General features: G+C 47.2%; 14 protein-coding genes across 14 annotated transcripts; 5 read left to right on the top strand and 9 right to left on the bottom strand.

Moving 5' to 3' along the window:
- Positions 1 to 280: 280 nt before the first annotated feature.
- On the bottom strand, positions 281 to 856 carry N7447_003160 (YjbQ family protein; the record flags this gene model as incomplete). Its single annotated transcript, XM_057227435.1, has 2 exons — positions 281 to 439; positions 581 to 856. 2 exons carry the CDS (start codon positions 854 to 856, stop codon positions 281 to 283), a joined length of 435 nt encoding a protein of 144 aa, XP_057091451.1.
- A 1376-nt stretch (positions 857 to 2232) lies between these two features.
- N7447_003159 (N-acyl homoserine lactonase family protein) lies at positions 2233 to 3211 on the top strand (the record flags this gene model as incomplete). Its single annotated transcript, XM_057227434.1, has 3 exons — positions 2233 to 2354; positions 2407 to 2554; positions 2603 to 3211. The coding sequence occupies 3 exons, from the start codon at positions 2233 to 2235 to the stop codon at positions 3209 to 3211; spliced, it is 879 nt and encodes a 292-aa protein (XP_057091450.1).
- A 414-nt stretch (positions 3212 to 3625) lies between these two features.
- N7447_003158 (glycoside hydrolase family 32 protein) lies at positions 3626 to 5296 on the bottom strand (the record flags this gene model as incomplete). Its single annotated transcript, XM_057227433.1, has 2 exons — positions 3626 to 4852; positions 4913 to 5296. 2 exons carry the CDS (start codon positions 5294 to 5296, stop codon positions 3626 to 3628), a joined length of 1611 nt encoding a protein of 536 aa, XP_057091449.1.
- A 1189-nt stretch (positions 5297 to 6485) lies between these two features.
- N7447_003157 (Zn(II)2Cys6 transcription factor) lies at positions 6486 to 8550 on the bottom strand (the record flags this gene model as incomplete). Its single annotated transcript, XM_057227432.1, has 4 exons — positions 6486 to 7075; positions 7127 to 7410; positions 7521 to 7754; positions 7814 to 8550. 4 exons carry the CDS (start codon positions 8548 to 8550, stop codon positions 6486 to 6488), a joined length of 1845 nt encoding a protein of 614 aa, XP_057091448.1.
- A 488-nt stretch (positions 8551 to 9038) lies between these two features.
- Positions 9039 to 9695, top strand: N7447_003156 (DJ-1/PfpI family protein; the record flags this gene model as incomplete). Its single annotated transcript, XM_057227431.1, has 1 exon — positions 9039 to 9695. The coding sequence occupies one exon, from the start codon at positions 9039 to 9041 to the stop codon at positions 9693 to 9695; it is 657 nt and encodes a 218-aa protein (XP_057091447.1).
- A 1590-nt stretch (positions 9696 to 11285) lies between these two features.
- On the top strand, positions 11286 to 12276 carry N7447_003155 (uncharacterized protein; the record flags this gene model as incomplete). Its single annotated transcript, XM_057227430.1, has 3 exons — positions 11286 to 11725; positions 11794 to 12121; positions 12169 to 12276. The coding sequence occupies 3 exons, from the start codon at positions 11286 to 11288 to the stop codon at positions 12274 to 12276; spliced, it is 876 nt and encodes a 291-aa protein (XP_057091446.1).
- Positions 12277 to 12568: 292 nt separating this feature from the next.
- On the bottom strand, positions 12569 to 13239 carry N7447_003154 (GFA family protein; the record flags this gene model as incomplete). Its single annotated transcript, XM_057227429.1, has 2 exons — positions 12569 to 12689; positions 12740 to 13239. The coding sequence occupies 2 exons, from the start codon at positions 13237 to 13239 to the stop codon at positions 12569 to 12571; spliced, it is 621 nt and encodes a 206-aa protein (XP_057091445.1).
- Positions 13240 to 13726: 487 nt separating this feature from the next.
- Positions 13727 to 15396, top strand: N7447_003153 (F-box domain protein; the record flags this gene model as incomplete). The annotated part of the gene is made up of 2 exons (XM_057227428.1): positions 13727 to 14010; positions 14070 to 15396. The coding sequence occupies 2 exons, from the start codon at positions 13727 to 13729 to the stop codon at positions 15394 to 15396; spliced, it is 1611 nt and encodes a 536-aa protein (XP_057091444.1).
- Positions 15397 to 15579: 183 nt separating this feature from the next.
- Positions 15580 to 16712, bottom strand: N7447_003152 (DUF3431 domain-containing protein; the record flags this gene model as incomplete). The annotated part of the gene is made up of 3 exons (XM_057227427.1): positions 15580 to 15743; positions 15804 to 16258; positions 16327 to 16712. The coding sequence occupies 3 exons, from the start codon at positions 16710 to 16712 to the stop codon at positions 15580 to 15582; spliced, it is 1005 nt and encodes a 334-aa protein (XP_057091443.1).
- Positions 16713 to 17631: 919 nt separating this feature from the next.
- Positions 17632 to 19712, bottom strand: N7447_003151 (uncharacterized protein; the record flags this gene model as incomplete). The annotated part of the gene is made up of 2 exons (XM_057227426.1): positions 17632 to 19552; positions 19606 to 19712. The coding sequence occupies 2 exons, from the start codon at positions 19710 to 19712 to the stop codon at positions 17632 to 17634; spliced, it is 2028 nt and encodes a 675-aa protein (XP_057091442.1).
- A 560-nt stretch (positions 19713 to 20272) lies between these two features.
- On the bottom strand, positions 20273 to 21914 carry N7447_003150 (glycoside hydrolase family 27 protein; the record flags this gene model as incomplete). The annotated part of the gene is made up of 7 exons (XM_057227425.1): positions 20273 to 20659; positions 20718 to 20902; positions 20956 to 21249; positions 21302 to 21391; positions 21446 to 21586; positions 21639 to 21771; positions 21837 to 21914. The coding sequence occupies 7 exons, from the start codon at positions 21912 to 21914 to the stop codon at positions 20273 to 20275; spliced, it is 1308 nt and encodes a 435-aa protein (XP_057091441.1).
- A 386-nt stretch (positions 21915 to 22300) lies between these two features.
- N7447_003149 (Peptidase S10 serine carboxypeptidase) lies at positions 22301 to 24335 on the bottom strand (the record flags this gene model as incomplete). Its single annotated transcript, XM_057227424.1, has 2 exons — positions 22301 to 22926; positions 22997 to 24335. The coding sequence occupies 2 exons, from the start codon at positions 24333 to 24335 to the stop codon at positions 22301 to 22303; spliced, it is 1965 nt and encodes a 654-aa protein (XP_057091440.1).
- A 346-nt stretch (positions 24336 to 24681) lies between these two features.
- Positions 24682 to 25554, top strand: N7447_003148 (oxidase ustYa family protein; the record flags this gene model as incomplete). The annotated part of the gene is made up of 3 exons (XM_057227423.1): positions 24682 to 24781; positions 24972 to 25213; positions 25267 to 25554. Coding segments are annotated over 3 exons (630 nt in total), but the record flags the coding sequence as incomplete, so codon positions are not given.
- Positions 25555 to 26009: 455 nt separating this feature from the next.
- N7447_003147 (uncharacterized protein) lies at positions 26010 to 26876 on the bottom strand (the record flags this gene model as incomplete). Its single annotated transcript, XM_057227422.1, has 4 exons — positions 26010 to 26267; positions 26321 to 26451; positions 26506 to 26613; positions 26669 to 26876. The coding sequence occupies 4 exons, from the start codon at positions 26874 to 26876 to the stop codon at positions 26010 to 26012; spliced, it is 705 nt and encodes a 234-aa protein (XP_057091438.1).
- Between the last annotated feature and the right edge of the window lie 86 nt (positions 26877 to 26962).

Below are 26962 nucleotides of genomic sequence, written 5' to 3'. Positions count from 1 at the left end.
GCACAATTTGCGTTTTTCAATTGGTTTTGGGCCTGAGGCCGTGTACAGAATATCGATGAATGGATGCACTGCCCTTCGATCGTGTTATCGTGTGTGATGATGGTATTGTCCTCAAAAATGTGTTCACTACTCCGACTACCTGCATATGATGATATCATATAACCTGGGTTATTTGTCGACTCTCTCGCCCACCCAAATCCCTATTTTTGTACCTTGCATCACTCGTAGCCGGGACATTCTAGATAAATCACAATTGCCCGCGCTCAACCCCGCCGTCCAGTCAAGCCTTCTGTCCCTGGATTGTCGCAACAACCTTGCGACTGTGCCGACTCGTCCGGAACTCCAGGTACCAAATGCCCTGCCAGGTTCCTGTTGCCAAGCGACCGTTCGTGATAGGGATATTGACCGAGGCGCCAATGAGCGCAGATTTGATGTGAGCCTGTTGGGAAATCAGTGCCTGGATCTCAAAGACAGAGTAAAAAGAATTGTGGAAGCTAGACTGAGCTAGACTATAAACTCATGCAGCGAGAATAGCGATCTAACCCAAACCCTGAATCCACTACCATCTCCAAAGACATACCGGCATATCATCCTCGCCCTCGGCAGAATGACGATACAGATTCCCCTTCTTATCCATCGGCGCAATACGGTCTAGCGCATCACTCATATCAGCGCGAACATCGTCATCCCAGTTCTCGTTCAGCGAAAGCGCACAGCTGGTGTGCTGCACGAACAGATTCAGCATGCCGACTTTGTAGTCGCGGATGTCTGGGACCTCTTGGAGGACATGGTCGGTGATGAGGTAGGAACCGCGGCTGCGAGAGGGAAGAGTAAAGGTTTTCTGTGACCAAGACATGGTGTAGTATTGAGAGATGTGCTGAGAATAAGTGAGAATATGGAATGGAGGGGAAGAAAATAAGAGTGTTGTGATTGGGTGGGTTCTCTGATGTCATGGGATCTCGGTCATCTATAACATGTCTACATGTATACATTGGGCAGAAATATCTTCATGTCTCGGGCTGTTTGCTATTGAATAAGGTAAGTCAATGTTAAATGTTAATTGTAAGGTTGGGCGCCGTGACCAGGTGATATTAGCCCAAGCATCTAAATGTCCAGATGGCGAGTTGGTCGAGACTGGGAGATCCACCGGCCACCCCAGCTGTGCCTTGTACGTGAGCTAGACGGCCAGGGTAGCTGTACTCTACACAGGAGGAGAGGCCACATACGGAACCATCTGCCCAGTAAAGGCATTGCTTATAGGCGAGTTTGCTTTCTGCCAGAATGGGGTCCATTTTCGATTCAACGGCAAACGTATATCGGAGAAAGAAGCAAAGGAGATTGTGTATAACGAATGTAGCAGAGACGCAGACTAAATAGTGTGATAAAAAAGAAGTTCGAGGAAGGCAGAGATTCTCTCCCAATCTAATCTCGGTCACTTGACGCCGTTACACAGGCGGCTTATATATAGCTTGATACATATGTACTCCATATAAACATATACATATAGTCTTGGAGATGATCCCATATTCTAACCCTTTTGATGATATAATGTGCGATTCTCGTCCAACGTTGCTCCATTATACAATGTACTCTGTTATCTGCTTCCTTGACATTTGTTTGTACATGTACCTTCCCCAATCACAATTCTAGCAGTCAAAGGCGAGACCGTACCCTGCGGATCAAACGAAAGAACGTACATATAAGAACTGGAAATTTAGATGTCATGGTCTTCTGACATTGACTCCGAATTGTAGCTGGAGCTGGAGCTGGTCGCTAGAGCCAAGGAAGGTTTCCTAATTCAGCTGAGATCTGACAGAGGGGTTTATAATGGTGGTCTCCACCGAGTGTCCGGGACAAGTCGGGAATACCAAGTCATGATTGTTCCGTTCTGTTTCATCATTCGTCCATTGCCTCTGCCTGAGAGAATGTGGATCGGTAGATCTGCCGGGAGAAGTCTTTGCGCCAGAACGCCATCCCTGGACCAGCGGACGGGCTCGGACCGCCTAGCTTGACGGGGGTATTTTGTATAGATGCTCCTGACATGTATCGAAAAACAAGTCTACAAATCCCAACTGGCCAACGGATCGAAATCCTGTATATTAACCCCCTCATTAAGTACTTCTGTCATATCGGTCTTCCTCCGTCCAATGCGGGGAAGACCGTTATTACTTCATCGGCTCTTCCAACCCTCAGTGACTCAAAATTCCTCCTTGGCTATTTGAGACCTCAAATATGACTTTCTCCATTGACGCCGCCTCTCTGCTAGTGTCTGCAGCGGTCCCAGCATTCAAGTGTCCTGCTGGGACAAGAATGCATATTCTGAACTTGGGTACCCTCCAAGCAGATGAATCATGGTTTGCGTTTGCCGGGATGTCAAGTCGTGTGCTTCCAACTAACTGTGCACAGGATCTTCCGAGGTGGGAATGCAAGCTCGGTGAGCAACCTCAATCCAGTGAACAAACGTCGGGATTTGGTGCTACTTTCGGCTCTGATTGAGTACCCGGGAGTGGGCCTTATTCTTTATGAGACGGGCTGTGCAGAGGATCTAGACGTGGTATGTCAAGTTGCATTGCAATGTTCAATATAACTAAATAGCATACAGAAATGGCCAGCGCCAATCACAGATGTCTTTCCGCGAACCGAATACTCGGAGAACAATAAACTCCCGAACGCCATCAAAGCCACTGGAAACGACATCAAAGACGTCAAAGCGGTCATAATTGGCCACCTGCACCTTGATCACGCCGGAGGACTTGAGCATTTTGCGAACACAGATGTCCCAATCTACGTCCACGAAGAAGAATTCAAGCACGCTTGCTGGGCTGTAGCAACCGGGGCAGACTTGGGCGTCTACCTGGGGCATTATATGCTCCTCGAAGAGCTAAAGTGGAGCACCTTCAATGAGTCGCAACTTGACCTTTTCCAAGGCATAACCCTCCACCATTCACCCGGCCACACGCCTGGACTCTGTATTATGCAAGTTAATCTTGCCAATGATGGACCATTCATTTGGACCTCGGACCAGTTTCACGTTGCAGAAAACTATGACCTGGGTCATCCCCACGGAGGATTAGCTAGAGATCACAATGCGTGGTATCGCAGTCTCAACATGATTCGCAGACTTCAAAGACTGTATAACGCGACGTTGGTTTTCGGTCATGACAAGGATGTTGCCTACAAGCTCATGAACACGAAGCCGTACTATGAGTGAATGTCTACATTTCATGCCGTTAGCCTGTTACCTAGTCAAATGACGTCGTCTCCCCTTTCTGAGTGAATCCTTTTGGATGCCAACTTGTAGTTGTAGTTTGACCCGGGCTGTTAGGGAACAGAAAGGGAGAAATCAATCCAAGGGTGCTTGGCCAGGAATGGAAGGAACTATGGAAGTATTCCCGAATAAGAAGGGGCATCTTACAGCTTTGACCACAAGCCTCGTTTTGAACCTTATGGGGATGTCATGATTTTATATAATTGTTGAGACTACAAGGCTCACAAAGCTAGGAGGGAGAGAGTTGTATTGAGAAAGAAGCGAACTCCCGAACTATCTAGTTAACTATCTGAGGGGTCGATGCCTCTGAGGCACCAAGGCATCACCACAACAATAATTAGGCTCTCTATGGCTATTTTAATGCGCCGAAGTCATCCCCTCAATCTGAAGACTGACATTCCGAGTCACCCCATCCGAGACAAACCGCGCTTCAGTTGCATTTCCCTCTGGGAATATCTGAGCCGTCAAAGACACCTCTCCTTGACCCCCAAAGACCTCAACGCTGGACCAATCCACGAAGACCTGCAGGTTGATACGTTTATCCGCGCTCGCTGACAGTGGTGTGTGATACAAGCTTGCAAATGTCTTGTCAAAAGATACAACTCCCGAATTTCGCCGATCCACAAAGACTTCTTTGCTGGTAAAGTTATACCCGATGAGTGTTTCTTGCTTGAAGTCAGAGCTAGCACGGACAGCTATCGCAAATGTAGAGGCCAGAGAACTGCCGGAGTCATGATCATCAAAGCTCAAGTTGAGCTTGAATGCCTTGCCTGGGGAATGAAGCCTAGTTGATCCTTTCGATACCGATTTCCAGGAACGCTTCGAGGTATGGTGACTGGCAACACCCTGCCAGCTATGATGCGGTTGTTGAAGGAGGGTCACTTTTTTATTGACCATCTTCAAAGATAACTGACGGGGAATAGATGTGGCGCTTCGCCAAGGGCTTGTCGGGAGCATCCTAACGTACTGCCAATTATTCATCCACGCGATCTGGACCACGTCTCCATCAGGAAGTCCATTATAACTAGCGGCCGCGTAAAAGTCCGGACCCCAATCCATCCAGTTGGCAGACTTGTTCCCCGGATAGATGCTATCGGGATCAGCTGCGAAAGTTGTCCCGTTGAAGTCGCCAATAAAGTATTGCGTGCCTGATCCGACCGTGCCAGGTGGTCCACCAGGGTTGAGTCCCAAGACCATGACCCATTTCTTGGCTGACGGGTGTCCTTTGACGGGCATTTGAAACAAATTGGGACATTCCCACACGCCGCCAACAGCATTGTAGGGTCCGAATTCGCTGGCGAAAGACCACTCTTTGAGATTGTCAGAAGTCCATATTGCTAGTTTATGGGCTGTAGCCAAAGCTATGATGGCGACCCATTTCTGTGTATCGTCATGCCAGAACACGAAGGGATCCCGGAAGTTTTGGAATTCTGCTGCATAAGGAGAGGGTGGGTTGTGAATGACGGGGTTCTCGGCATCATATGTTGTCCAGGTCTCGCCCTCGTCGAGACTATAGGCGATTGACTGAGATTGCTGCTCTGTGCGAACATGTTTCCCGCTTGGCAAATCTTGAGCAATGGGATACTTTATGAGAAACGGATATCAGTCTCCATGAGTGATTAAGTGAGATAGCCATAAACGTACCATAGAAGTATACATGGCGACCAAGGGAGTCTTTCCCTCGACCCCAAACCCACTCGTGTTGTTCACGTCTGCTACTGCACTTCCGGTAAAGTACATCTCGGTGACATTATTGGGATATCCGCGCGCAAGTAGAGCAACAGGGCGCTCTTCCCAGTGGGTCAAATCTTGACTGATTGCATGACCCCACGACAAATTCCCCCATTCAATACCACCGGGGTTATGCTGGAAGTAAAGATGGTATGTGCCATTGTGATACAACAGCCCACTAGGATCGTTCATCCAGTTTCGGGCAGGGGAGAAATGATATTGAGGACGATATGGTTCGGTATAGGTCAGGCCGGATGCCGTCCCGAGAAGGCCCAGGGCCATGAGGAAAATGTTCATCTTGGAATGTGATGAAACTCTTTCAAGGAAATTCAACACAATTTATATCTAAGAGAAGTCCCCTACTACTACTTTGCATGTTTGGCATGCCCCATGGGGATTTCCCCGCTCTGCAAATCTTCGGGGAAATACAAAATCTCACCCCACATACTTGTGAGAACAGCTAAACAATCGGCATGCCTCGAGATATGTCCGGAGCTATGTCGCTGAAACTCGGCAGTAAACTCGGAGCTCAAGACAATGCCGGCCATACTCCGGCCTGTTCTCTCACCCCACATCTCGGGCAGGGGTGAATTATGACGTGGTCTGTTTTCGGTGCAAATAAAGTTGGGAACGACTGCAGGGACACACTCCCCACTAAACTACTTTGGGTATATCTCCCGCTGGCCGCAGTAATCCAGTGTAAAGTATTATGGTATTCTGGTATTTTACACACCCATACCATGACTTACGACCGTCACCACTTTCTATGAGATCAATAATACTACAAACGGGTACTTGGTTGTCACGGTGCGGTCGTAAGTCATGTAGTGTGTAAAATACTATGGAGATCTGGTTACCAGAACCGACCAGCGGCGGACATACCAAAGTAGTTTAGCGGATGTTTGTCGCAAGATAGACTTTGTGGAGGTGGATCCGGCTGTTTTGCCGAATTGCGGCAGATTGAAATGAGTGACAAATCAGAAGCAGTAACGTATTTCACATGCGAGGTCCACGCCAAAACACATAGTAAAAGCGATGAATTACATCATGTTAGTGCAACAACGGTTTTGTATATAAATTGGTTCTTGCAGCTCAATGCTACTTATATGATATCTAGCTACTTTATATATTTCAAAGGAATTTAATAGGCTGGTAATTGAGATACATATATTTGTAGAATCCAGCGGCGTAATTTTTAATACCACAACAATGGAAGTATTCGATTCATTTAAGATTGATATATAATATTGAAAATGCTTATCAATCATTATCGGCAAGTCATGAAACCAGATAAAAACGTTAGTTGCTGAAATATAAGTGACAACTATATTACTTTTACTATGTGTTTTGGCGTGGACCACTCGCATGTGAAATACGTTAATTAAGATTTTTGAGTGCAATACTCGATGGTATATCATCATTTGTCTTTCTACTAGCAAAACTTTTACCTGGAGGCTTGCACTAAGATATTATCCAGGTCTGTCCGTCAGGTCTGCAATGTAGGGCATGGGTGCTGGGGTGTGGGCGCAGAGGGCAAAAAGCTAGTGGCATGAACTGGCCTGCTGTCGTCTGCACTATCATTCTGCGGCAACTGCTTGAGTCGGTCGTATGTTTGCTTGATATTGCCAAAGATTGGGCCCATCATTGAGAATAGGTCTCCATTCTCCAATACGACGTGACCACGAAGGGCTACACTGTTGAAGCGACTGCACAAAGCATCTAGGATAAAGCCAAAGTCAACGGTCGTTCGCGCAACTCGAACATCCCAATCGGGAAGCTGGGGAATTCCGACTGTCAATCTATAAATGAGAGTAATGGCATATATGATGCCAGACCACTGTATGTAAGAGAGACTGCCGTATTCAGATACTGGGATGGAGAGAAAATTCCGAGCAACCTGTCCCGCTGATTTCAAACAGAGAAAGAGCACTTCCAGGCGAATTTGAGAGGTAGAAGATGAGCTTGTTGAATGTCTGAAGGGGTCCATCTTTTGCTGCATTTTCGGTGCACAGATATTGACTATGTTCATCTCATAGACATGCATTACAGCAACCTCACAGGCCAGGTCAATCCCGTCTATGGGACATTAGCATTGGTTCCATTGGACTTTCGACCGATTGAACTTACTCGGTTGCTGATATACGAGTGGAAGCAAGTGCTTCCAGTTCTTGAATTCAGCTTGGAAGGATTGAACCTTCAATTCAAGATCTCGGCCAATCATGTGATCAAGTAGAGTGTTATCGACAGCTGAAAGACTGCGGTGATTCACCTCGGCCATGTTTTGAAGCTGGACTAGTGGTAAAAGCAATGCGTCCGTTGGATGCTCCAATTCTTGACCCAACGATCTCGCACATTCAATCATATAGCTTTGGAATTGGAGACTATTTGACCTCATTTTGACCCAGCTGATGCTAATAGCGACAAGTTTTATTAGCCATACACTCTCCGTTTTAAGCGACGATGATAGTTTTGCTGGAACTAGGATCCAAAAGTTGTAAGTTTTCTTTGGGTAATTACTCACACGCTCGAAATATAAAAGCATCCTAAGTATGCTCGGCGGGCTTCTCGGCTGAAAAATTCATCGTGGTTCGCTGAATGTGTAGAGACCTTGCGATAATGTGCCAATCGAAGTCCAATCTTCGCACTCATTGCGTCGGCGGGCCTGAGGTTCAGTCCCAGGTCCCCAACCATGCTAATTGCGATGTGGAGCAGTTGGTTGAACTGTTCTTTTTTGGGGATATAATAAAAGTGATACCTAAAGGGTTGGTTAGCACAGTAGAAAAAAACAGTATCAAATGGGAAAAGACCACTCACCAGGCCAAGTACACTAGGATCCCATTCAGGAGATCTAGGCTCCTTTCGTTGTGAACCATAACAGCGTGGAGAGCGCAGGTTCTAAATTTGTCACCAAGGGACTTTTGTAATTTCCTGTCCGAGGAGGTTGCTGCCGCCAATGCGGCCACTAGGACGAAAGGCTGTTCTTTACACATTGTCAAAACAGTGGTCTGAGAGGGGACCACGAAAAATGGAAAGTAAGAGGTCATGGTGCGAAACTGTCCGAGGAATCCATCCGCCGCATCAATAGACAGACCACACTCAAGCAGTAGTTCGGGGCAGGGTTTGCCATTGATTTTAGGATAGTCATCCCACCTATAAGGAGCTTGATCGAAAGAGCTTAAATTTGTGCTGTTGTGACTGCTGTTGGGTGTGGAATCCCGGCCCCCATGGCTATAAGTTGAACTATAGGTAGACAAGCCATTTTCCAGAGACCCCGCCTCATACTGTGAAGGTCCTTTCCCCTGAACCAGTTGGGACTGACTAGCAAAGGCAATCAGGGTATCGACCTTTGACTCCAGCGCACAAAGTCGGGCTTTTGAGCCATGCTTTGGCTTGTGACGCGGCGGCCGCGGTGGCCGCTCCAGAAATACACAAGTTTTTTTGGAAGCCACACATTTTAGACATGTGCCAGGCTGGGAGCTAGGAAGACAACGGACTTTCAGCGAGCGGCATATTTCGCATGCTTGGGAAGCCTTGCTCTTGAGCCCTCCCATTGATGTTTTCTGATTGGTGAGCAAAGCAGGGAATGTAAACGTTGGAGACCTGGACTCAGCTCGAATAGGAAGTGTTATTGAAAAAATAGTTTTTTTTATAAAAAAAGTATGCTGTTACGCAGTAAGGCGTCAAATCCTTGATAGTATCCCAATTCTGTAGCTATAAAATCCGAGGGGCTTGGCACGTGAACGGAACGGAACGTTCAGTTTCTATTACCGATCCGTGATGACTAAGCCATAAGTAGGGTTCACGGGTGTATCCGTGGAGATCCATTGGTTCCAATTCTACAGGGGTCCACCTTCCAAGATGCGTCTTGGAGCGGAACAAGAACCACAACTTTACCTCCGTCCCGCGATATAGGAGGAGATAGTTGGAGAAGAATGGTTAGGGTGTGAGGGTAGATTTTATTTTTATGCATATAAAGGGCTGGTATGGCCCTTTTTCATCTTTTCTTCATCTGTACCTCCATCCTCTCTGTCAATCAGCCATGGCGCCCATCCAGTTTGGTGTTATCTTGATACCATTCCAACTCCTGGACGTTGCAGGACCTGTGGATATCCTATCCTGCTCCTCGATTCCAGCTCTACGGGGATTCGGCAATCCCGAGATAGCTGAACGTGGTGTTGATATCGAATTCCACTATATCGGCGAGGAAATGAACTCTGTAATCCATTCTGCAGGTTTTAAATCCCAGCCTACAACCACCGTCTCTACTTGTCCTAAGCTTGACTACCTCCTAATCGGTGGGCCTTCACCAACTTATCTCAACGAGATCCCACCAGCGATAGCACGATTTGTGTGCGAGCGTGCGGACGAAGTCAAGACCGTATTCACCACTTGCACCGGTGGAATGGTCGCGGCCGCGTTGGGTCTCCTCGATGGTCTTAATGCCACAACAAACCACGAAGCCATGGTGCTTGCGAAGAGACTTAGTCCCAATGTCAAGTGGACAGCCGAAAAGAATTGGGTCATTGACGGCAAATTTTGGACTGCCGGTGGTGCATGTGCTGGCATGGACATGATGGCACATTGGGTCATGGAGAATTATGACAAGGATATAGCCGAAGCCGCGTTTGCAACTCTTGCTTATGAACCGCGTGATGTGAATGGAAAACAGGTTATTTTGGGACATGTTTCAAAGTGATGGAGACAAGGTTATTTGGATAGTATGCAAATCAAAACATCAGATTTGTCGCAAACACGCTGGGAGAACTCCATTATATGATTTTGGGAGTTTTCTTCCCGCCTCCAAGGCGAAGTAGTACATAGGCAGTATGTGCATTTGTCCAGTAGGATAGATGGAATAGAGACGCAGTATCCACTTGCTTGGCGGGTCTGGCTCCGATATATCAAACTTATCATCAACTTTGTTGAGTTTAGATTGCCCTACAGACCCTCGATATATTCGCTATTTGCCTGTTCGAGTTGGGGTTAGTGCCCCAATACGCTGTCACGTAACCTCCCATGCCCTCCGACATAAAAGACCGTTGCCGCTTTTCCTCCCCTTCTCTCACTTTTCTATCCTTCGCCCATGTAATCAAAAATTGCCAATCGGACAAGCCGCTTACCTCTTCTTATTTTTAGTCGCAAACTGCGGATGAGCCATTGTTGCCTCCTTCGCTTTAAGGTTTGGTATCGGGATGTTTTGGCCTGGCTATGCAAGTGGTGCATTGGGGAGGAGGTTATCTCTGGGCCTTCCCTGAAAAGAATCATTCACCGGTACAGGTTATTCTTAACGGAAAATTCTCCGTTGTTTTATACAGTCTACTTATTCTCCAAAAGCCCGTATTGTTTTGTGTCTGCCCCATTTTCCTCGAAGGCTTTCATTACAATCCCTAATCTCACGGCTCACTTTGTCGCTCATGTTCCTAGTGCCCTATGTCTGTGTGAAATGCTTCTTTCTGTCTACTCTTGCCGTAACTCATGGTCTGTCCCTTGCTGTAACTTATAGTCTCAGAATATATTCCCAACGCTCCACATCCGCTCTCTTGTCGTAACCAACTACCTTGTTACTATGGCTTACGCCAGTCACGACTAGTTATCAGCCAAGGATCAGGGTAATTTACATATGACGTAGCCCTTTCCTATAAGGAACATATCCAATTTCTCTGCACGAGTGGAGGGTGTGAATGGATACGACAACTTCCGGTGTACTATGGCATGACCGCGGCCAACATAGTATGTTTCATTTCAGTGAATAATCCAAACAAACGTCAAATTGGCTTCAAATTAATCCGGGTAACAATGGGTAGAATCTATCATATTAGCTAACTCACGTTTAGATATTAAGATTGAAATAATACAGGAGTCATAATTGAAGCTTTTTACAATGCTCAGTATATCATTTTGTCTTTCTAGCACAAATTTCGCCAGTTCATATAATGAATACTGATTTAATGCATAAATTGACTCCACAAACCTTTTTATGTAGCTAAACGGCTGTAATTCTGTTCCGCGTTTCATGATTCACTGGCCCCCAAATAAGATGACCAACGTGGTTCCTGCACAGCTTGGCGACTAATAGAATCTACAGAACACACGGGATATAACTGGAGCTAATGCAGATCCTCGTGCCACAATGTGACCTTTAGCAGCTCATCACCGTATTAGGAAAAAGGTCCCGATAGTCTTGTGATATTCCCGACTATATCGTCTCCTTGCCTCTATATAAGAAGTGAGGTTTTGGCACCCATTCAAGTATCAGTCGCACTTCCACATTTAACCCAATCCAACCATGCACTTCAAACTAGGAGCTAGCTTGGCCGTCCTGACCGCCAGCCATGTGACAGCTTTCTCGCAGATAACAAATGAGGAGATGGGCTCGCTCCTCGAAGCAGGCGGCCTAGATCTAGCTGACCGCTACGCGCCCATGTGGTTCTTTGGCCAAGCTCAGGATCAACCACCTTGCTATCCAACCTGGGCATATGGTGGCTCACCAGAAACGCCGGACGTCTACGATGACGCCCACAAGACACCGGGCGTTGGGCCATGTGAGTACCCGGACGTCGGGTGCAATTGCCGCCAACCTGGCGTTGGCGCTGGGAATCCGGGACCTCAATTTCCGGTTTATTATACATACCAGCAATGTACTGACAGCGAGGTGCGCGTCGCGTATAATCTCTTTTATCAGAAAGATGGCGCGGATTTTGGTGGAATCAAGACTGGACATGAATAGTAAGTGACTGTTTCTTCGGCCTAGTAAAATGAACGCTTTGTTAGCCTACCTCTAACGTTCATTCCAGCGACTGGGAGCGAGTGATCATTATTCACTCTCGGGATGAGAACAATATGTGGTCGCCATCGCGCGCCATGCTCTCTGCGCATGACGGATACAGCAACTTGGCCTGGGGCGATATTCAAAATACCTTGACGACCGACGAGGTCAACGCTGGAAATGCCAATGACCCCAACGGTGTAAAGAATAATGACCATCCCAAGGTGTACGTGGCATGGTCGAAGCATGCTCACTTCGACACTCGCAATACCGGCTGGAACGACCCGTTGAGTCAGTCGCTAGAACAGGCATTCCGAAGCAATGATTGGTGGTACTTCGTCGAGCCACAGTACTATGTAAGTTTCTCCATTTGCAAGCCGAGGAAATACTCATATCTTGGTAGATCCGAGCCGATGGTGGTACGGACGCTGGTAAGGTTATTGGGGCTGCTAATTGGGGGAAAGCATCTAGTAACCCCGTGGCGGTTCAGGCGGGTTTGTGCGAGGCGTGATAGGACTAGGACGGAACGTCATACATAGTAGTATGTACAGAATTTTAGGATGTGAATTTCATCGGGGCCGCTTTATGCCTGCTCACTGCTCACCAACGTATACATCAATCCTGCAAAGTCGGGCATTCGACCTTTAGCAGCCCCCAAAAGCGGCAAGGGGTGAGTCCTAAAACGGCGAAAGCCAAAATCCATATACGGCTTCTATACTCATATTGTTACCTATTTATACGATATCGTTCAGATCCATTCCCCCGTTGATCCCATAATACATACCTCTCATTGGAGTATGTGATCATTGCTCGACGATCCGATTACCGTCGTCGTCCATCCGGTCACTGTGATGCTCCATTCCACTCCACTTGGGGAGACCGTCGTGAAAGTCTAGCATGCGTGACTCATAAAAGATATGACACCTAGCAGAATTATTAGCTTTCACTCATGGAGTAGTAGCACATGAACATACGTTGGCTTAAAAAGCTCCCTCTTCTCTCTTTGTTCCTCACTGGATCCCTCGATCTCGATCAATTGAGGGAATATCAAACACATATTCCGCCCTTCGTCCATGATCAGTGTCCGGCAATTGGCACAAGACACCTTGGTAGGCAACATGTGTTTTTGATTTTGATGTGTAGACGAATAAAATACCAGACTGCTAGTGCCACTGGTGAATGACATGTCATCCTTGTGGAAAATAGCCGCCCACTGAAGAGGAGCTCCGTGGGTAACCTGGCATACACGACAATGGCAGTATTTGGCATTGAGTGGCTTCTCCCGCTTCAAGAGATAAGCGACCTTCCCACAGAAGCACTTTCCACGCCACTTGATGGGACCAAAGTCCTCCTCGGATTGCGCCTCATACGGTGGAAGGTGCTTCCAAAGTTCTTCGGGGGTAGATTCTTGGGGTCTGTTGGTCTGTGCCGGGCATGGAAGAGGATTGGAAAAGTGGCGGCCTACTTCGGTCATGATGTGTGGTGGTTTGTGGTAATGCGAATTGAGTGAGGCGGTTGAGGTAGATATGTTTTCCCAGTCAGGTATGTTGGAATATATAAGAACCACAATGATGTCAATGACCACCCCAATCATATATGGATTCAAATGGATTATAAGTGTTTGCTCCACTTAATTCCAAAAAATTAAAGAATTTCGATTTCTCGAAAATAAACCTATTGACTTGGTGATGTCATGTGCTTTCTCCAATGTCACATTGGATTGAAAATATTAAGAAAGACAATTCTAAAGTCATTTCGCGGGTCAAGTCTTTCTAGAAGCTCTTCAAGTTGAAGTTATACAAAGATGTGAACTCCTTAGACTGAAACACCGGTGGGTGTTTCATGTTAGGGGCTGAGAGCTGAAGGCGGGGGCTAATGGCTGACGGACCCTGCATTAACGCGCTTTGTTCCCTATCATCTCCCCCCTCTCTATCATTTACATTCTTCCACATCTTCCCAGAATGGGCCTTTTTACCAAGCTGCGGCGAAGCTCACGGCGAAGTGGAACGACCGACCCGCCATCACCCCGCGTGAACGTGAACGTGCCCAGCCGAGATTATACCAAATACCTACCTCGGCCAGTATTGGCACGCATTTTCTCCTTTGTTTGTCCTCACGCGGTCGACAACACATATGGTACCTCCGAGGAATCTGCAAGCGATGGCTGCATGCTATGTGACATGCGCGACCTGGCGCACTGCTCGCTCGTGAGCAAGCAATGGTTTTTGGATGCGCGGGCGCTTCTGTAGGACAGATCCCGGGCCCTTTTGACGAGTGTGAGACTAACACCAAATCTACCACTAGTTATACAAACGTCCGAATCGACCCCGTCCATTACTGCCAACTCGAAATCGAATTAGCCGCCAAACGAAAACGCCGCTCGTTCTTTGATCGCAATGGCGATCCAATCGACGCCCCACAAGTCCGTCTGGAAATGTTTATGCGAACAGTGCGAGAGTCACAGGGGCTAGGGAATATGGTCTTATCGCTCCGAATGCCATACATGACCCGTGAGGCCAACAAAGCCAACGTCGCCCGGACTATCTCCGTTCTTCCTAATCTCCGCTTTGTTGACCTGCCGGTGGGGTTGTACAGTGACGAGTCGTCGTGTCTAGCATTGAAACAGGAGTTGATGGCCCGATGCCCCGAGCTGCGCCGGATGGCCTATCGCAGAGGTGCCGAGGGCAGTTTTTCGCGCCTGCCAGGATCCCAGCTCTGGATGAATTTGGAGGTGCTCGAGCTATCTGGAGTCCAAATGGAGGCTAGTACTCTGCGCGGCGGCCTCGCTTCCTTCCCTTATCTTCGTGAGCTCACGCTGGAAGATCTCGATTGGCTTGACGATTCTGCATTTGCAGTGAACGTTCCTCTTCCGCCATTCCCGTCAGTTCAGTCTCTTACACTTCGCGAAACCCCTAATGTCACGGCAAGCGGGCTTGCCACATTCCTTTCCATGCCAGCGAACCGAGCGAACTTGACATCTTTGATATTATCCTCTACTGGCATTGTTCCATCGGAACTACATAATATTCTTTCCGCCGCCCCGCGGCTCGAGAGCCTCTCTATCATCCAGGAGGTCTCTCGCTCATTCCCCATGGAGCAGATTCCTCCCATGGCATCGAAGTCGCTGCATCTCCTGCACTTTGAACTCACATCCCAAATCGATAATCATGGAATGCCACCGGTGGTATCCTCATACTATACCTACCTTATCTCGTCCTTGGTCTCTCGCACCTTACCAGCCCTTCGAGAGTTATACGTCCGCGATTCCTCATTCCCCGACACACTGTTGCTCATGCCTCCACCACGGCTCTTCGGCGGTGGTGAAAATGGGCCGCAGAGGCGGGGCGGTCTTTCGCAACCCTTGAATGTGTACAGCAAAGGTCTGGATGAGTTTGAATGGAATTTCACACCGTACGACCCCAGCCCGGCACCAGGACGCCGCGACTCAAGTACACGCCCCGTAAGCTTCCACGAGGCCCAGCTGAGCCGGTCTTGGGGCGGCGATGCGCGCAAGAGCGTGCTCGTCGGGAACGGGTTCGGTGGTTTCCTGGCTGTTCCGGCTGATGAAGAGCGACCCAGGAGTAGTCAGGGTCACCAGAAGCGATTGAGCAAGCAGGATTTATGGCGGTGAGGCTCTTATATATACGGATGACTTTCACTGTGTGGAATGGTCAGTATGGACATTTGGCTCGAGGTCAAACATGCGTCTAGCGGGACGAGGAACGCGCTTCATGAAATGATGATTTGAGTACATAGGTGTCTAGGGGGAAAAGTTCGGTTCATTCAAGCATAATCGGGCGATATACATGCGTGGCTATTCCGTGGTTTCATTCTGTTCTGGCCATCCTTTTGGCAGCTGTAAACCGCGCCACACCCACTGCTTTTGGAGGTCGCTGTCAGTCATATTACAATAACCGTATGTCTGGCAATAACATTCGCGTTGATCGAGACAATACTGAGCCGGCTTTCCAAAGATCACTGTAAATGGACAAGATTAGCAAGAGATCATCAAGAGATCAGCGCGAAGGAACGACCCACTATGCCATGAATACTCCAGAATCCGGCCACTGATGCCGGCCTCCAGATCGGTATCCATCAACCACCGCTGCAAACGAACGTAATGCTCCAGACTCTGCTCATGAATCTTCGTCTTGGATAAAGCAAACTGACTACAACACGGCGTCCCAACAACCTCCGGGACCTCCGTGCGCGGGAACAGCTCGATAAAGCGATCGGGATACTCGACCGCGGTAGGATGTCCAGAGTCTTCTGGTCTCTCGCGGAGATATCGAGCGGGTTCGAGTTCGTTGGGACATCCGACGCTCCAGGCACAGCGCATATTCACGTAGCCGGCTTCTTGGACAAAGTCGAGGTTGAGATGGTTGATGGAGATCACCGAGTCGTAGAGCGGGTTATCGACATGCCATTGGTAACGGCCGCCATGTAGGAAGATTGATACTTCGGGCAGGGACCAGTAGCGATCGATAATATAACTATTTCAGATGTCAATTAGCATGACAACGAGTTTTGAATTGACAAAGTCGAATACCACAAAACGTACGTCAGATATACCATAGCCTCATTACCCTTATTTACGGGCACTGTCAAGCCAATGTCTCCATGTTTCGCATCCGCGCGATAGATATTCACCCGCCATTCTGGGAGATGTTCCTCGACCCAGGACATATTGCTCGCCTGCATAGCGGCAAGAACCAATTCCTTCTCGGCGGGTACAAGATCAGGCACGAAGCGATCATCACCACCAGCCACAATGATGCCCTGAATAGTTGTCCAGCTTGTACCTATACTCGGAGCTCGATCGAGAATCAGTTGATACGATAAAAGTAGTAAAGTCACAGCTAGACCGAGGTAAATGAAGACTCGCGACCGTGCTGGAGCGGCATCGCGGGGGGACGCGCAATCCCGAAGCGGGGAATAGAACCTCATTGCATGTTTTTTGTATTTATACGACAAAGTAAAAAGGACAATGGAATGAACAATTGATAGTAGGTGTTCAGGTCAGAAATAAGAATCTCAGGGTAGGCACTGACGTAGAGGACTCGGGGTATTTCCATGGTTACATGATATCAAAGCCAGCGATGGATCTTACAAAGGTACGGGGTACGAATAGGAAGAATAGCATTCAAATCCGGTTTCTTCCAAGGTTGTACCTATTGTATCCACAGCTATTTAAAAGGGTGCCTAGATAAGCCTGGGACTGAAAACGGACATCCCGTCGGGTTGCTGTGCATACTACATAGATGGTAGTATACACTGACACCTACTGATCTTAGTGCTGATTGCATTGCTTCTGGGATATATCGATTGAAAATAGCTTGGATAAACTACCACCTTATAGATGATCTAACTGTCCTGCGATCGGCTTATATATCCGGACCCGCTTTTTATAGCAGCTTCATGTAATCAAGGTGGTAATTTATCATGTTCTATACAGTCAATCCAGTTAAATACACAGATATTGATAGCTTTTAATTGGTTTACATTCTTTCTCCCGTCCAGTCTGTATCTGTATTACCAACACGCTAGGTAGGAATAGGTAATATGAATCCTGGCTCAGGTCCCAAGTGGGTCCCGACAAAATCCCCGTAAATGGCAACGCGGCCAAGATGGTTAACGAGATGTCACCATGCCCTTTCAAGGGATCCTTTACCCGGGTTCGAGTCCCGGGCCTGGCATCCCTTTTATTCTTATCGACTGGATGGAATGCTATCATTTTTAGGTTTGTCATTTTCAAGATATTCTAAAATGAAGATTGAGTTTTCTATATGGTTACAAAAGAAAAAGCAAAAAGAATGAATACTGCTTAATAGGTAATGTTAGTAAATGACTCACCGCCAGTTCATATCTAGAGTTGCTTGGTCAAATCAATCGTGCTCGGGCGACTCCTCAAATTGTATCGGGCTTGAGTAGAGTCTTGACGCGGACGTGAAGCGGATGTACGAGATTTGCGATTGGCAGAAACCGCAGACTGGAATACATTTCCATCAGCGGGACTTTGTATAGGAAGGGCACTTGTCTGGATTGGCTGTGGATACCGGAGGCTAGAAGCGGTAGAGTATGTACCCATATGTTGTTGGTTCAGTGGCTCTGGGGCAAAAGTAATCTCTTGGGGCACATTAACACAGGCATCCATTCCTACAGGGAAGACCGGGTCCATGTACTGGGGCTGGTTCAAGAATTCATCCATAATATCCTCGGTAAGTCCAGAAAAGTCGATATCAGGTAGACCGGCCATATCAAAATCATTCAGTTCTGGGAGCTCAAAGGAATTCATCTCTGTGAGATCAAACGAGCTGAGGTTCGCTAGATCAACAGAGGTTAGGTCCGGTAGACCTGTCAGATCACAAGTGTTCTGTTCTGGTAGACCCAAGCCCATGTTCATATCCATGGGTAGTTCTAGGCAGGATGGATTGATACACTCCAGATTCGAAGTATCGTCGGTCAAAAACCGGGTGAAGTCCACATTAGCCAAGTCCTCGGTGGTCCAGTTCATTGCCTGTGTCAAGTCCGATGCATTCACCTCTGGCTCAGCCATGGCATCATCATTCAAAGGCATGCTGAAGTCAATATCTGGTATATCCGCTCCACTCCAGTCCATCGTCTGTGTCCAGTGAATATTATTCCAATCTGTTCGGCCCACCGAATATTCTTGTGGTAATTGCGCGTTGACTTGATCCATAGTGGGATCTAGTAGAGCATTCTCAAGGAAATTAAAGTCATCTGCCTGTTCCGGGGTCAACTGAGAGAAGCCTTGGGTCTGCTGCACTGAAGCCTGGCTGACCTGGTTGAACGAGGCGCTTGTCTGTGTGCGTTGCGATGAGCGTTGCAATGAGGTCTGTGGGGTAGCAAAAGACCCAGTGGAGGTAGTTCTAGGCGACGGGCTCCATATAGGCGTCTTGGAAGGTCGTTGTTTACTAAAATCCCTGAAAGGCAATGGCTGCAAGTAAGTAACATACTGATAGTTTGAGCGTTTGGGGTCTACCGCCTGCGGGGGGAGTGACATTTGCATATATGGATGAATGGACGTAATGGGCTCTGAGGTGCCCGGGAACTGAATCGTCGGGACTGTAATATCAATAGTGTCCAGCCAAATTCCAAGAGCCAGGTCTCCACTAAATTTGGGGCTTTTCTTACGCAGTTCAGCAAACTCCGCCTCGCCAAACACCCTCACTTTCTTCCCATGTCTTGTAATATGCTGAGGATTCATCCGGTAATACCCACAATACCTAAGGACTGCAGGAAGCACCAGCTCAGGACGATAGTCCGAGACGGACTTCAGTCCAGTGATCTGGAAGCTGTTGCTCCCGTCAGGGATAGGCTGCCTACTATACACTGCGTGAACAGCATACTGCAAAACGAAAGAAGGAGCAGTATCCATGAGATCACGGAATCTGCGGAAAGCAATAGCCTGGAGGTCAGTAATTCTAAGAAGGAGGGCAGTTTGGAACATGGACAAGTGAATGCGCAAGAGCTGACAGATCTGAGGACAAGTCACGCAGCCACCTGGGCAGGGTCTAACCGAGTAATGGTTCAAGTCGCCTTCATCAACGGAATAGTCACCAGTGTAAAAGAAATTAAGAAGGCTGTCAACCTGCTCAAGACGTAAAAAATTGGGAAGAACAAGTCTTTGCTGATCTCCAGTCTTGTGGATTCGCCAGTCGATCCAACGGGTCGACTTTCGAATCACATCCAAGTGCACCTCCCAGCCGCGCTGGCGGCTGCCTGGGTGTCGCAGCTTGAAATCGGGGGCATGGGCTTTGAAGTATCTAGAAAAATGTCAGTATCTATCTCTTTTATGGGGATCTTCTTTATCACTTACTCGTCCTGCTCAGCTTGGAGTTGAGCCTTTCGGTTACCCAGCTCACCCCAACCCAGCCAAACTCGGGGCAGGCCAGCATGAGGGTTGCAGTGGTGATGGGCAGGCATGTTTGCTGGAATATAGTCGATGAATGAAATATATGTTAGTCTGAATGGGATTTATGGTAGTCAATACTTAGGATGTAATTGTAGACGTGAAGTGTGATGAAGAATGAGGATTGTGCCGTGACATCGAGGCTCTTAAATACTCTCGAGTGTTCTTTTTCACAAAGGCATTGATTTTGTTTGGGATCCTGACAATGCCAAAAAGTCATCAAAGACAATAAAGAGTCTATAAATACTTGGCCGAATATCAAACGCCAACATTCTTTGTTCCTCGACTATCTTGCGACACACGACCCTTGCACTCGGATCAAGTAACGAGTTCCGATTGACGGAATGCTTATCCCTGTTCTAGTTTTAGTTTTCCTGGGTATAGCCATTGTCTTCATTGTCGAATATCGCCTTGGGCTCTTTAAGCCCTTGCCTAAATAATAACCATGTACAATACTCTTTATACTATCTGTTTTAAACGTGAGATGAGACATGGGCTACAGAAAGTGAGTTTCAAAATATGTGCTTGACTATTGTGGTGGCCGCGATGTTCCCCACTCATCACTGATCTTCGTCTAGCATTGTCCCTTGACCACCAACACAGCCGCATCATGACTCTTCAGTGAGACGCTATATTCAGACTTCACACATCCCAGATTCTTGCCAGTCCACGCGTCAATGACTTTATATGCACCATGACTCTTTAGCTCAGGGATCTCACTCCATTTTGCAGTACGAGTAGAAGTGGCATTCTCGGAGTTCAGCATAAGCACCAAAGTACCTTCCAAAGTGGACGATGGACCAGACCAATACTCTGCTGGATGGACTGGGTCGAAGGTCCAGTCGGGGTTGTATCCCCACTTATAGGGATGGGCAGGGCTGCCAATAACAGGGTCTTGATTGAAGTCAAGAAGGTACTTGTTCTTCAAGATGGCCAAGTGGTCATCGTTGATGGAATCGAGCTATGCATGTGTCAGTATATACTGCCATACGGGTAAGATATACAACGATATCACATACTGCGGTTCCAATTATCAGGGGAGACTTCATAACAGCCCAGAGTGCAAAGTGCGCCCTATTTTCCTCGATAGTAAGATCTCCATTACCAACTTCCAACATATCCGGGTCGGGGTAACCCCAGAAATTGGCGTAGTTCATCAAGAAACTGTTCTCATTGGCAATCTCCGCAATACGGGCCCAATCCGCTGAATACAGAGTCAGTCACTAACCCTTCCACTGTATCAGTCAAACAACTTACGGGTGATGTCGAGCGACATGCGCCACGAGTTTCCAGTTTGGTTGCCCCAAGTATTCACATCAGCATAACCCCAGTCACAAAGTGAATAGAAGATCGTGCGGTCAGCGTTGAGCAGTGCATCACGCATGGCAGTATACCGCTGGTATGTCTTGGAGGTTTTCCAGTCATATCCTTCTGGGGCGGGTTTGGTGAGATCAGGACAGGTACCATTAGGGAAGTTCCCGTTGTCAGGCACACAGCCATTATATTCATCTTCCCAGTCACTGGGGACTCCGCAGTTGTCATATTTGAGGTCTGCATGTTTGAGCATTTAGTAAGATGCTAACAGGCATAGAATAACACTTACAGTCAATACCCCATTCAGCAAAAGTCTGCGCATCAACTGTCTCATATCCCAGACTGGCGGGATATTCAGCGCAGGTAGTCTCACCAGCGCCTAGTATATATCAGAAATCTTTGATCGGCATCGAGGAGAGCAAGGGGTACTGACTGCTGTAAATTCCGATTTTCAGTCCCAAATCATGGACTTGCTTTGCAACACCAGAAATCCCACCGGGGAACTTGGATGGATCGGGAATGATGCGCTTTGTGCTCTCGTCGCGTTTATCCTTGATGCTCCAGCAGTCATCGACTAGAAATAGTTAGTGATTTACACCATTTTCTTATGGAAATCCAGTCCATACTGTTCACATATTCGTAGCCCAGATCCTTGAGTCCAAGATTGACGACCTCATTGGCCGCGGTTAGGACCTTCTTAGAATCGATATCACATCCGAATGCATTCCAGGAATTCCATCCTAGAGCAGGCAGTTTTCCCTATTTTGAATCAATATTTCTGTGTTTTTTTTTTCTTTTTTCAGAATCACCAAAGAGAAACATACGACGTCATTTTTCCTAACCAGAGCATTTGCTGCTGGTAGCAAAGGCAATGCAACAGCGAGAGTCAATGGCCCTAGCATGATTTCAATATTTTGCTTCTACAAAGTCACCAAATCCAATAAACCTGATCTTTATAGCCCCCTCGTGCGGGGAATAGTCAATGTCACCATGTCACCCCGATTAAATTGACGTGGGAATAACACTGTCGATCATCCTAGGGTTTCATTCGCCGATAGTAGTACTTACATGCACATCATAACTGTCACATGAGGTCCGTGATAACCACTTGTGCCGTTAGGCTATGCGGATCGCTAGAAAATCGCTTATACCCTGAAGGAATACTACAGTGTCATATATGAAAGGACACTCATTGTAACTCGTCTAACTTATATCGGAATAGTTTATTGGCTGAGACCTGGTGCGTGAAGGGAGAGGGGGGTTTTTTTAGAGGCTTGAATACTTATATTCACGACTTCTCGCCCACAACACGCCCACAATTCCGACACAGGCCACGTATCCCAAAGCTGTTGCTGATATCAAGATTATGAGGCCACCACTGGATAACTCTTTGGGCCTCTCGACCTGGACCCTTAAATCCCAAGTTGACGACTCCTTGTTCCCTACACACGGCCGCACCGGATTGGGAATACACTCCCCCCCTCCCATCAGCAACGAGAAAGAAATCTTGAACCGTGCCTGATCCATCAAGGAAAATTTGTCGCTGGCTTTCGCTGCAAAGTCCCAAGTTCAGAGTATAACATGGGTTGTTTTCGGCAACTGGTGGTAGCTCGTCTTCCCACTCCCACGACGGGTATTCATAGGATGTGGCAGAGCTTGTCTCAGCCAAGATGCTTCCAGTGGCGATATCAAGACCCATGATGGCACGATTATAAATTGTTTGTGCGATTTGTGGCTGCTGCATGCCGACACTGTGACCGGCACTATAGACACGAATGAAGGATAAGCCTCCTCCTTGCTGTACCTGCGCCGCTTTGGGGTACAATGGGATGACGACGTCTTGGATACCTGCCTTTTGAAAAATGTGTGCCTTGGACCAGTGTATTGCCTGTGAAAGAGCTTTGCCGCCGAGCCCTATTTTCCTTTGTTAGAACAGCCCTTGACAATACTAGTCTTGCACTTTCAACAGTAAATTTCCACTCACAGTTGCAAGCAAAATCACGATCGCCATATACTAGCGTCACACTGATCCCGCTGTCAAGGATACTTCCTATCGCTTCCAGGCTCCCGCCTTTTACATTGTCGCCACTCAGCGCGAAGGCTTTCGCGACAACTGGCGAATTGGCGCTGAAATTGAGCGGAACGCCCAAAGCTTCCTGGATATGACGTTGATTCAGATAACCAAAATAGGTATCCATCAATGGGTCGTGAAGAACATTATCTGGGTATCCAATGTCGAACGCGCTTGTCCCACTGGTGGATAGCATATTGGCGATATGTTTCCCACAGTACGAGTTTGCCTCGTGGCATATCGCATTCGCAGTTGCATCCTGCCCGAAGTCGTCTGCCTGGGCAGGTGCCGCAGCTCTGCACGCAGCAATCTTCTCCAGACAGCCATTTGGTTTCGTAAGGTGCTGCTGCACGGAGCCATACTTTGCCTGGGAAATCAGAGATATATTGTATGTGTTTGTTCGTGCCATCTCTGCATACTGTGGCAATTGGACAGGGACATCGATGCAGGCGTTGGTTAATCCCACCGATCCGATGTGCATCTTCCGATACAGATCTGAACTTAGAGCTCCAGATTTGAGTCGTTCGTTCTGCTCTAGCGCAAATTTGACTAAACTTGGTGCATAATGGCCCCCGTAGGAGGCCGACCAGATATTGATCGTCGGGTTGGAAGACTGACGTCGATCAAATTTTGCTAACCAAATCTGCAGGTAGAGCCATGTGCTCTGTGTCACACTTTGGGTACTATTGGCAGTTTGTTTTGGGTCGTTGCTGCTGAAGAAGCCTCGGCGGGAGCCTGGTGTTGGGCTCTTAGCACTTTGTGGGCCCACATCCAGCAACACTTCTCCAAAGGCGCTTTGCGTTCCCTCCTCGAGGATATCATAACTAAACCCCGTCTGGACAGACTGATCAAGATACAGCATATCAGACCCCGAACTCCATGACCACTGGTTCAGGCGCGTAGTACTGCTGTCTGCGTTGGCTTTGCACGGACCGTGTTCCCTAAACAGTTGCATCAAGGTTGAGGCTCCTGGGCCACCTCCTAGACTAACTGTCAAGGGTGCATTTTCTTTTCTTTCGCGATTTTGGAAGTACCAGAAATGGATATTTATCGGGTAGGACTGGTCTAGTCCGACTCCCTCTAACGTGGCTGGGGGCAAACGGATGTAGCCCGAAAAGGATTCCACGCCAGGTGTCTCCTCACATATGGTGACCGGTTTATAGTCAATTTGCACATTTTCGTGAATGTTTGGTAGCTGACAATGTACTAGATTGACATAGAAGAGAACCAATCTCAAGATGAGACATAGCATCTTGGGTAAATATGACCGGAGACGAGTTGGAGCTGAAGGGAATTTTGAATAATACAGCCTCCATTATTGGGATGCAAAAATTTTGAACAGAATAAAAATTACTAGAGCGTATACATTTCATTAATAAAATACAGTATGTCCTGCAGGTATTTCAACTTTTACAGTTTATGCGCCAGCGAACGAGGCAGAGATGCATCGCAGCGGAAGCCGTTCCGCCATGCATAGTTTGCATATTGATAATTGATACTCGTGCGGAGTTACTCTATGGAATAGACAATAATCCTCCAGGCCTGTCCCCATCTGGTTGATCCCTCACTTCCACTTTTTTTTTTCTTTTCTCGACAGACCATGGATAGCGAGGCTAGGATTTCAATTGAAGAAGACAAGAGACTTCTTATCAACCATCACTCCGAAGAGCCTCTACCCGTGCATCCAAGAAAGTCGCGGTTTGACTGCATTCCAGTGGCTACTGTTTCTGCGCTTCTCTTATTTTTCGCCTTATATTCGGTAGCTCTGATATCTTTCATCAAACGTGGATACTCAAGTTCTCAATGGTCTCAATGTCATCCAATAGTATATTGTGAGTCTACCGGACCCTCCTATTGTTCCTAGAGGCATGAAACTAAAAGACTAAAGCGCCCGCCAATGGCATTCTCACCAAGGAGGAGAAAATCGTTGATGCATCCGTCCTTCGTGGCAATGTTTATAAGGGTCCTCCTCGGCCGGAGCTTGACAGAGCATGGCAAGAACTTTTACTCGATGCCAATGTTCGTGTCTCAGGCGAAGAGTTGGCCAAATCAGGCGGGGAATCTATTCCCCTTGGAGACGGCTCCGGTTACTACGGCATTCTCGACGTTTTTCATCAATTGCATTGTCTGGTAAGCATGAAATAGTGTCTCGATAATTGATCAACCCTAACAGAAACAAAAAGAAATACGTCCGTCACTTTGTCTTCCAAGAATACTACAATAATACTATGCCATGGACTCCTACGCATGTGGACCACTGCATTGATAGCATCCGACAAAACCTGATGTGCAACGCCGATTTATCTCTGATGACTTTCCATTGGGTCGATGATGATATGGCTCCAAAGCCTTTGTTTCGGAGAACTCATGAATGCGCGAATTGGGAGAAAATCCAGGATTGGGTTTCGAAGCGATCTTTCAATCCCGATGATCCAAAGTTGCTTCTTCACCCTAAACTGGCTCAGGATTGAGCGTCGGTGTAGGCATTATCATAACCAATCTTAGCATATTGCTCTTAAATATTTGGAGATCTTAATATCATATCATAATATTTAGACTTGATGGAGAATACAATGTGAAAAAGTCTATGTCAGAAATACAGATGATAAAGTGCAAAATCTCACGGTTCAGAACTATGAAGTACAAAGAAATTATACAGGACAAACTGGATGCGAAACACAGGAAAATTGAGGTGGAAATAGGATCATGGTGGTCAGCAGTGATTCGGGTATCAACCTGCATAACCTGTATATTTAGGCCAGTTGACAATGTGATATTGGAAATAGGCGCTGTAATTCATGTACATAAGAACGGGATCCTGCGTCTCTACTCTTGAATTATAAAGTGCTTTGGTGTAGGTCATTGCCTGGAAGATAGAATTTCTAGACATTGATGACCGATCTAAATATCCAGACAATATTGCTTATCAAATATGAAGGTCATCATCTCCTGGCGCGTATGCTGATCGGTAACCAGACGTCCAGTTATGAATCTGCCAGTAATCCTTGCACACATGCTCCTGTCCATCTTTAAACTCTTTGGGACCAGTCATCGGGACGAAAGTCATATCGAAGTTGCACATGAGGGTTTGTCGTATTTGATCCAAGCAATGCACAACATGAGGCCACGGTGACATTTCTTTGCCATGAACATGGTAATGGAAGAATGCAGATCGTAGAATCGTCTATCAGATATTATTATGAATCATTCTTAGCCAGTCTAGGTGGAGAGACCTACCAAACAATGCAAATTATGATATCCCGCAAGGACATACATCACTTTGTCCCCAGCGTCTGGATCTTGAATCGAGTCCGGAAGGTTGTTAACGCTTGCCTCCGTTTTAAAAATGGAAACTTGTCCATTCCCCGCTGTTACATGATATATTAATAACCTCTACAGTGATGTAGGATAATTCTACTTACACGGGAACAGGCCCTTCCATAGCTCATCCGCGTGAGGTTTTTCCTTGTCCTCGCCATTGAAAGGAGTGTCTTGATAGAAGGCGGTATGGGTCATGTCAATGGCCGGGACTAGGTATCAATAAGCCATTTTTTGAAGTATCAAGTTGAGAGATGAATAACATACACTTAGAGGGATGGTGGGTAGAGCCAGAGCGCCTTGAGAGTGCGACCCAGATCCATCCTACATTGCTCAGAACAAGTAGCACGGCCAAGAGTAATGCTACTGCCAGTAGCTTTCTTGAGTACCTGTGTCTAGGGCAAGCCTCTGGAGTATAGTCAGACGGCTTACCCTCCTCGCCCTCATCGCTGGCTGGGACTGCTTCATACTTCATTTTCTTTTGTGATTCTCCCTTGATGTGTTACCATTGAGTGATTCACCGAAATTTTGCTTGCATTCACGGAAAGTTTGAGTCAGGGG

The sequence above is a fragment of the Penicillium robsamsonii genome (assembly GCF_028829455.1).
Source record: "Penicillium robsamsonii strain IBT 29466 chromosome Unknown utg000001l_segment0_segment0, whole genome shotgun sequence".
Taxonomy (NCBI): Eukaryota; Fungi; Ascomycota; class Eurotiomycetes; order Eurotiales; family Aspergillaceae; genus Penicillium; species Penicillium robsamsonii.
Note: the sequence above shows the minus strand (reverse complement) of the source record. Positions and strands in the feature narration are given on the sequence as shown.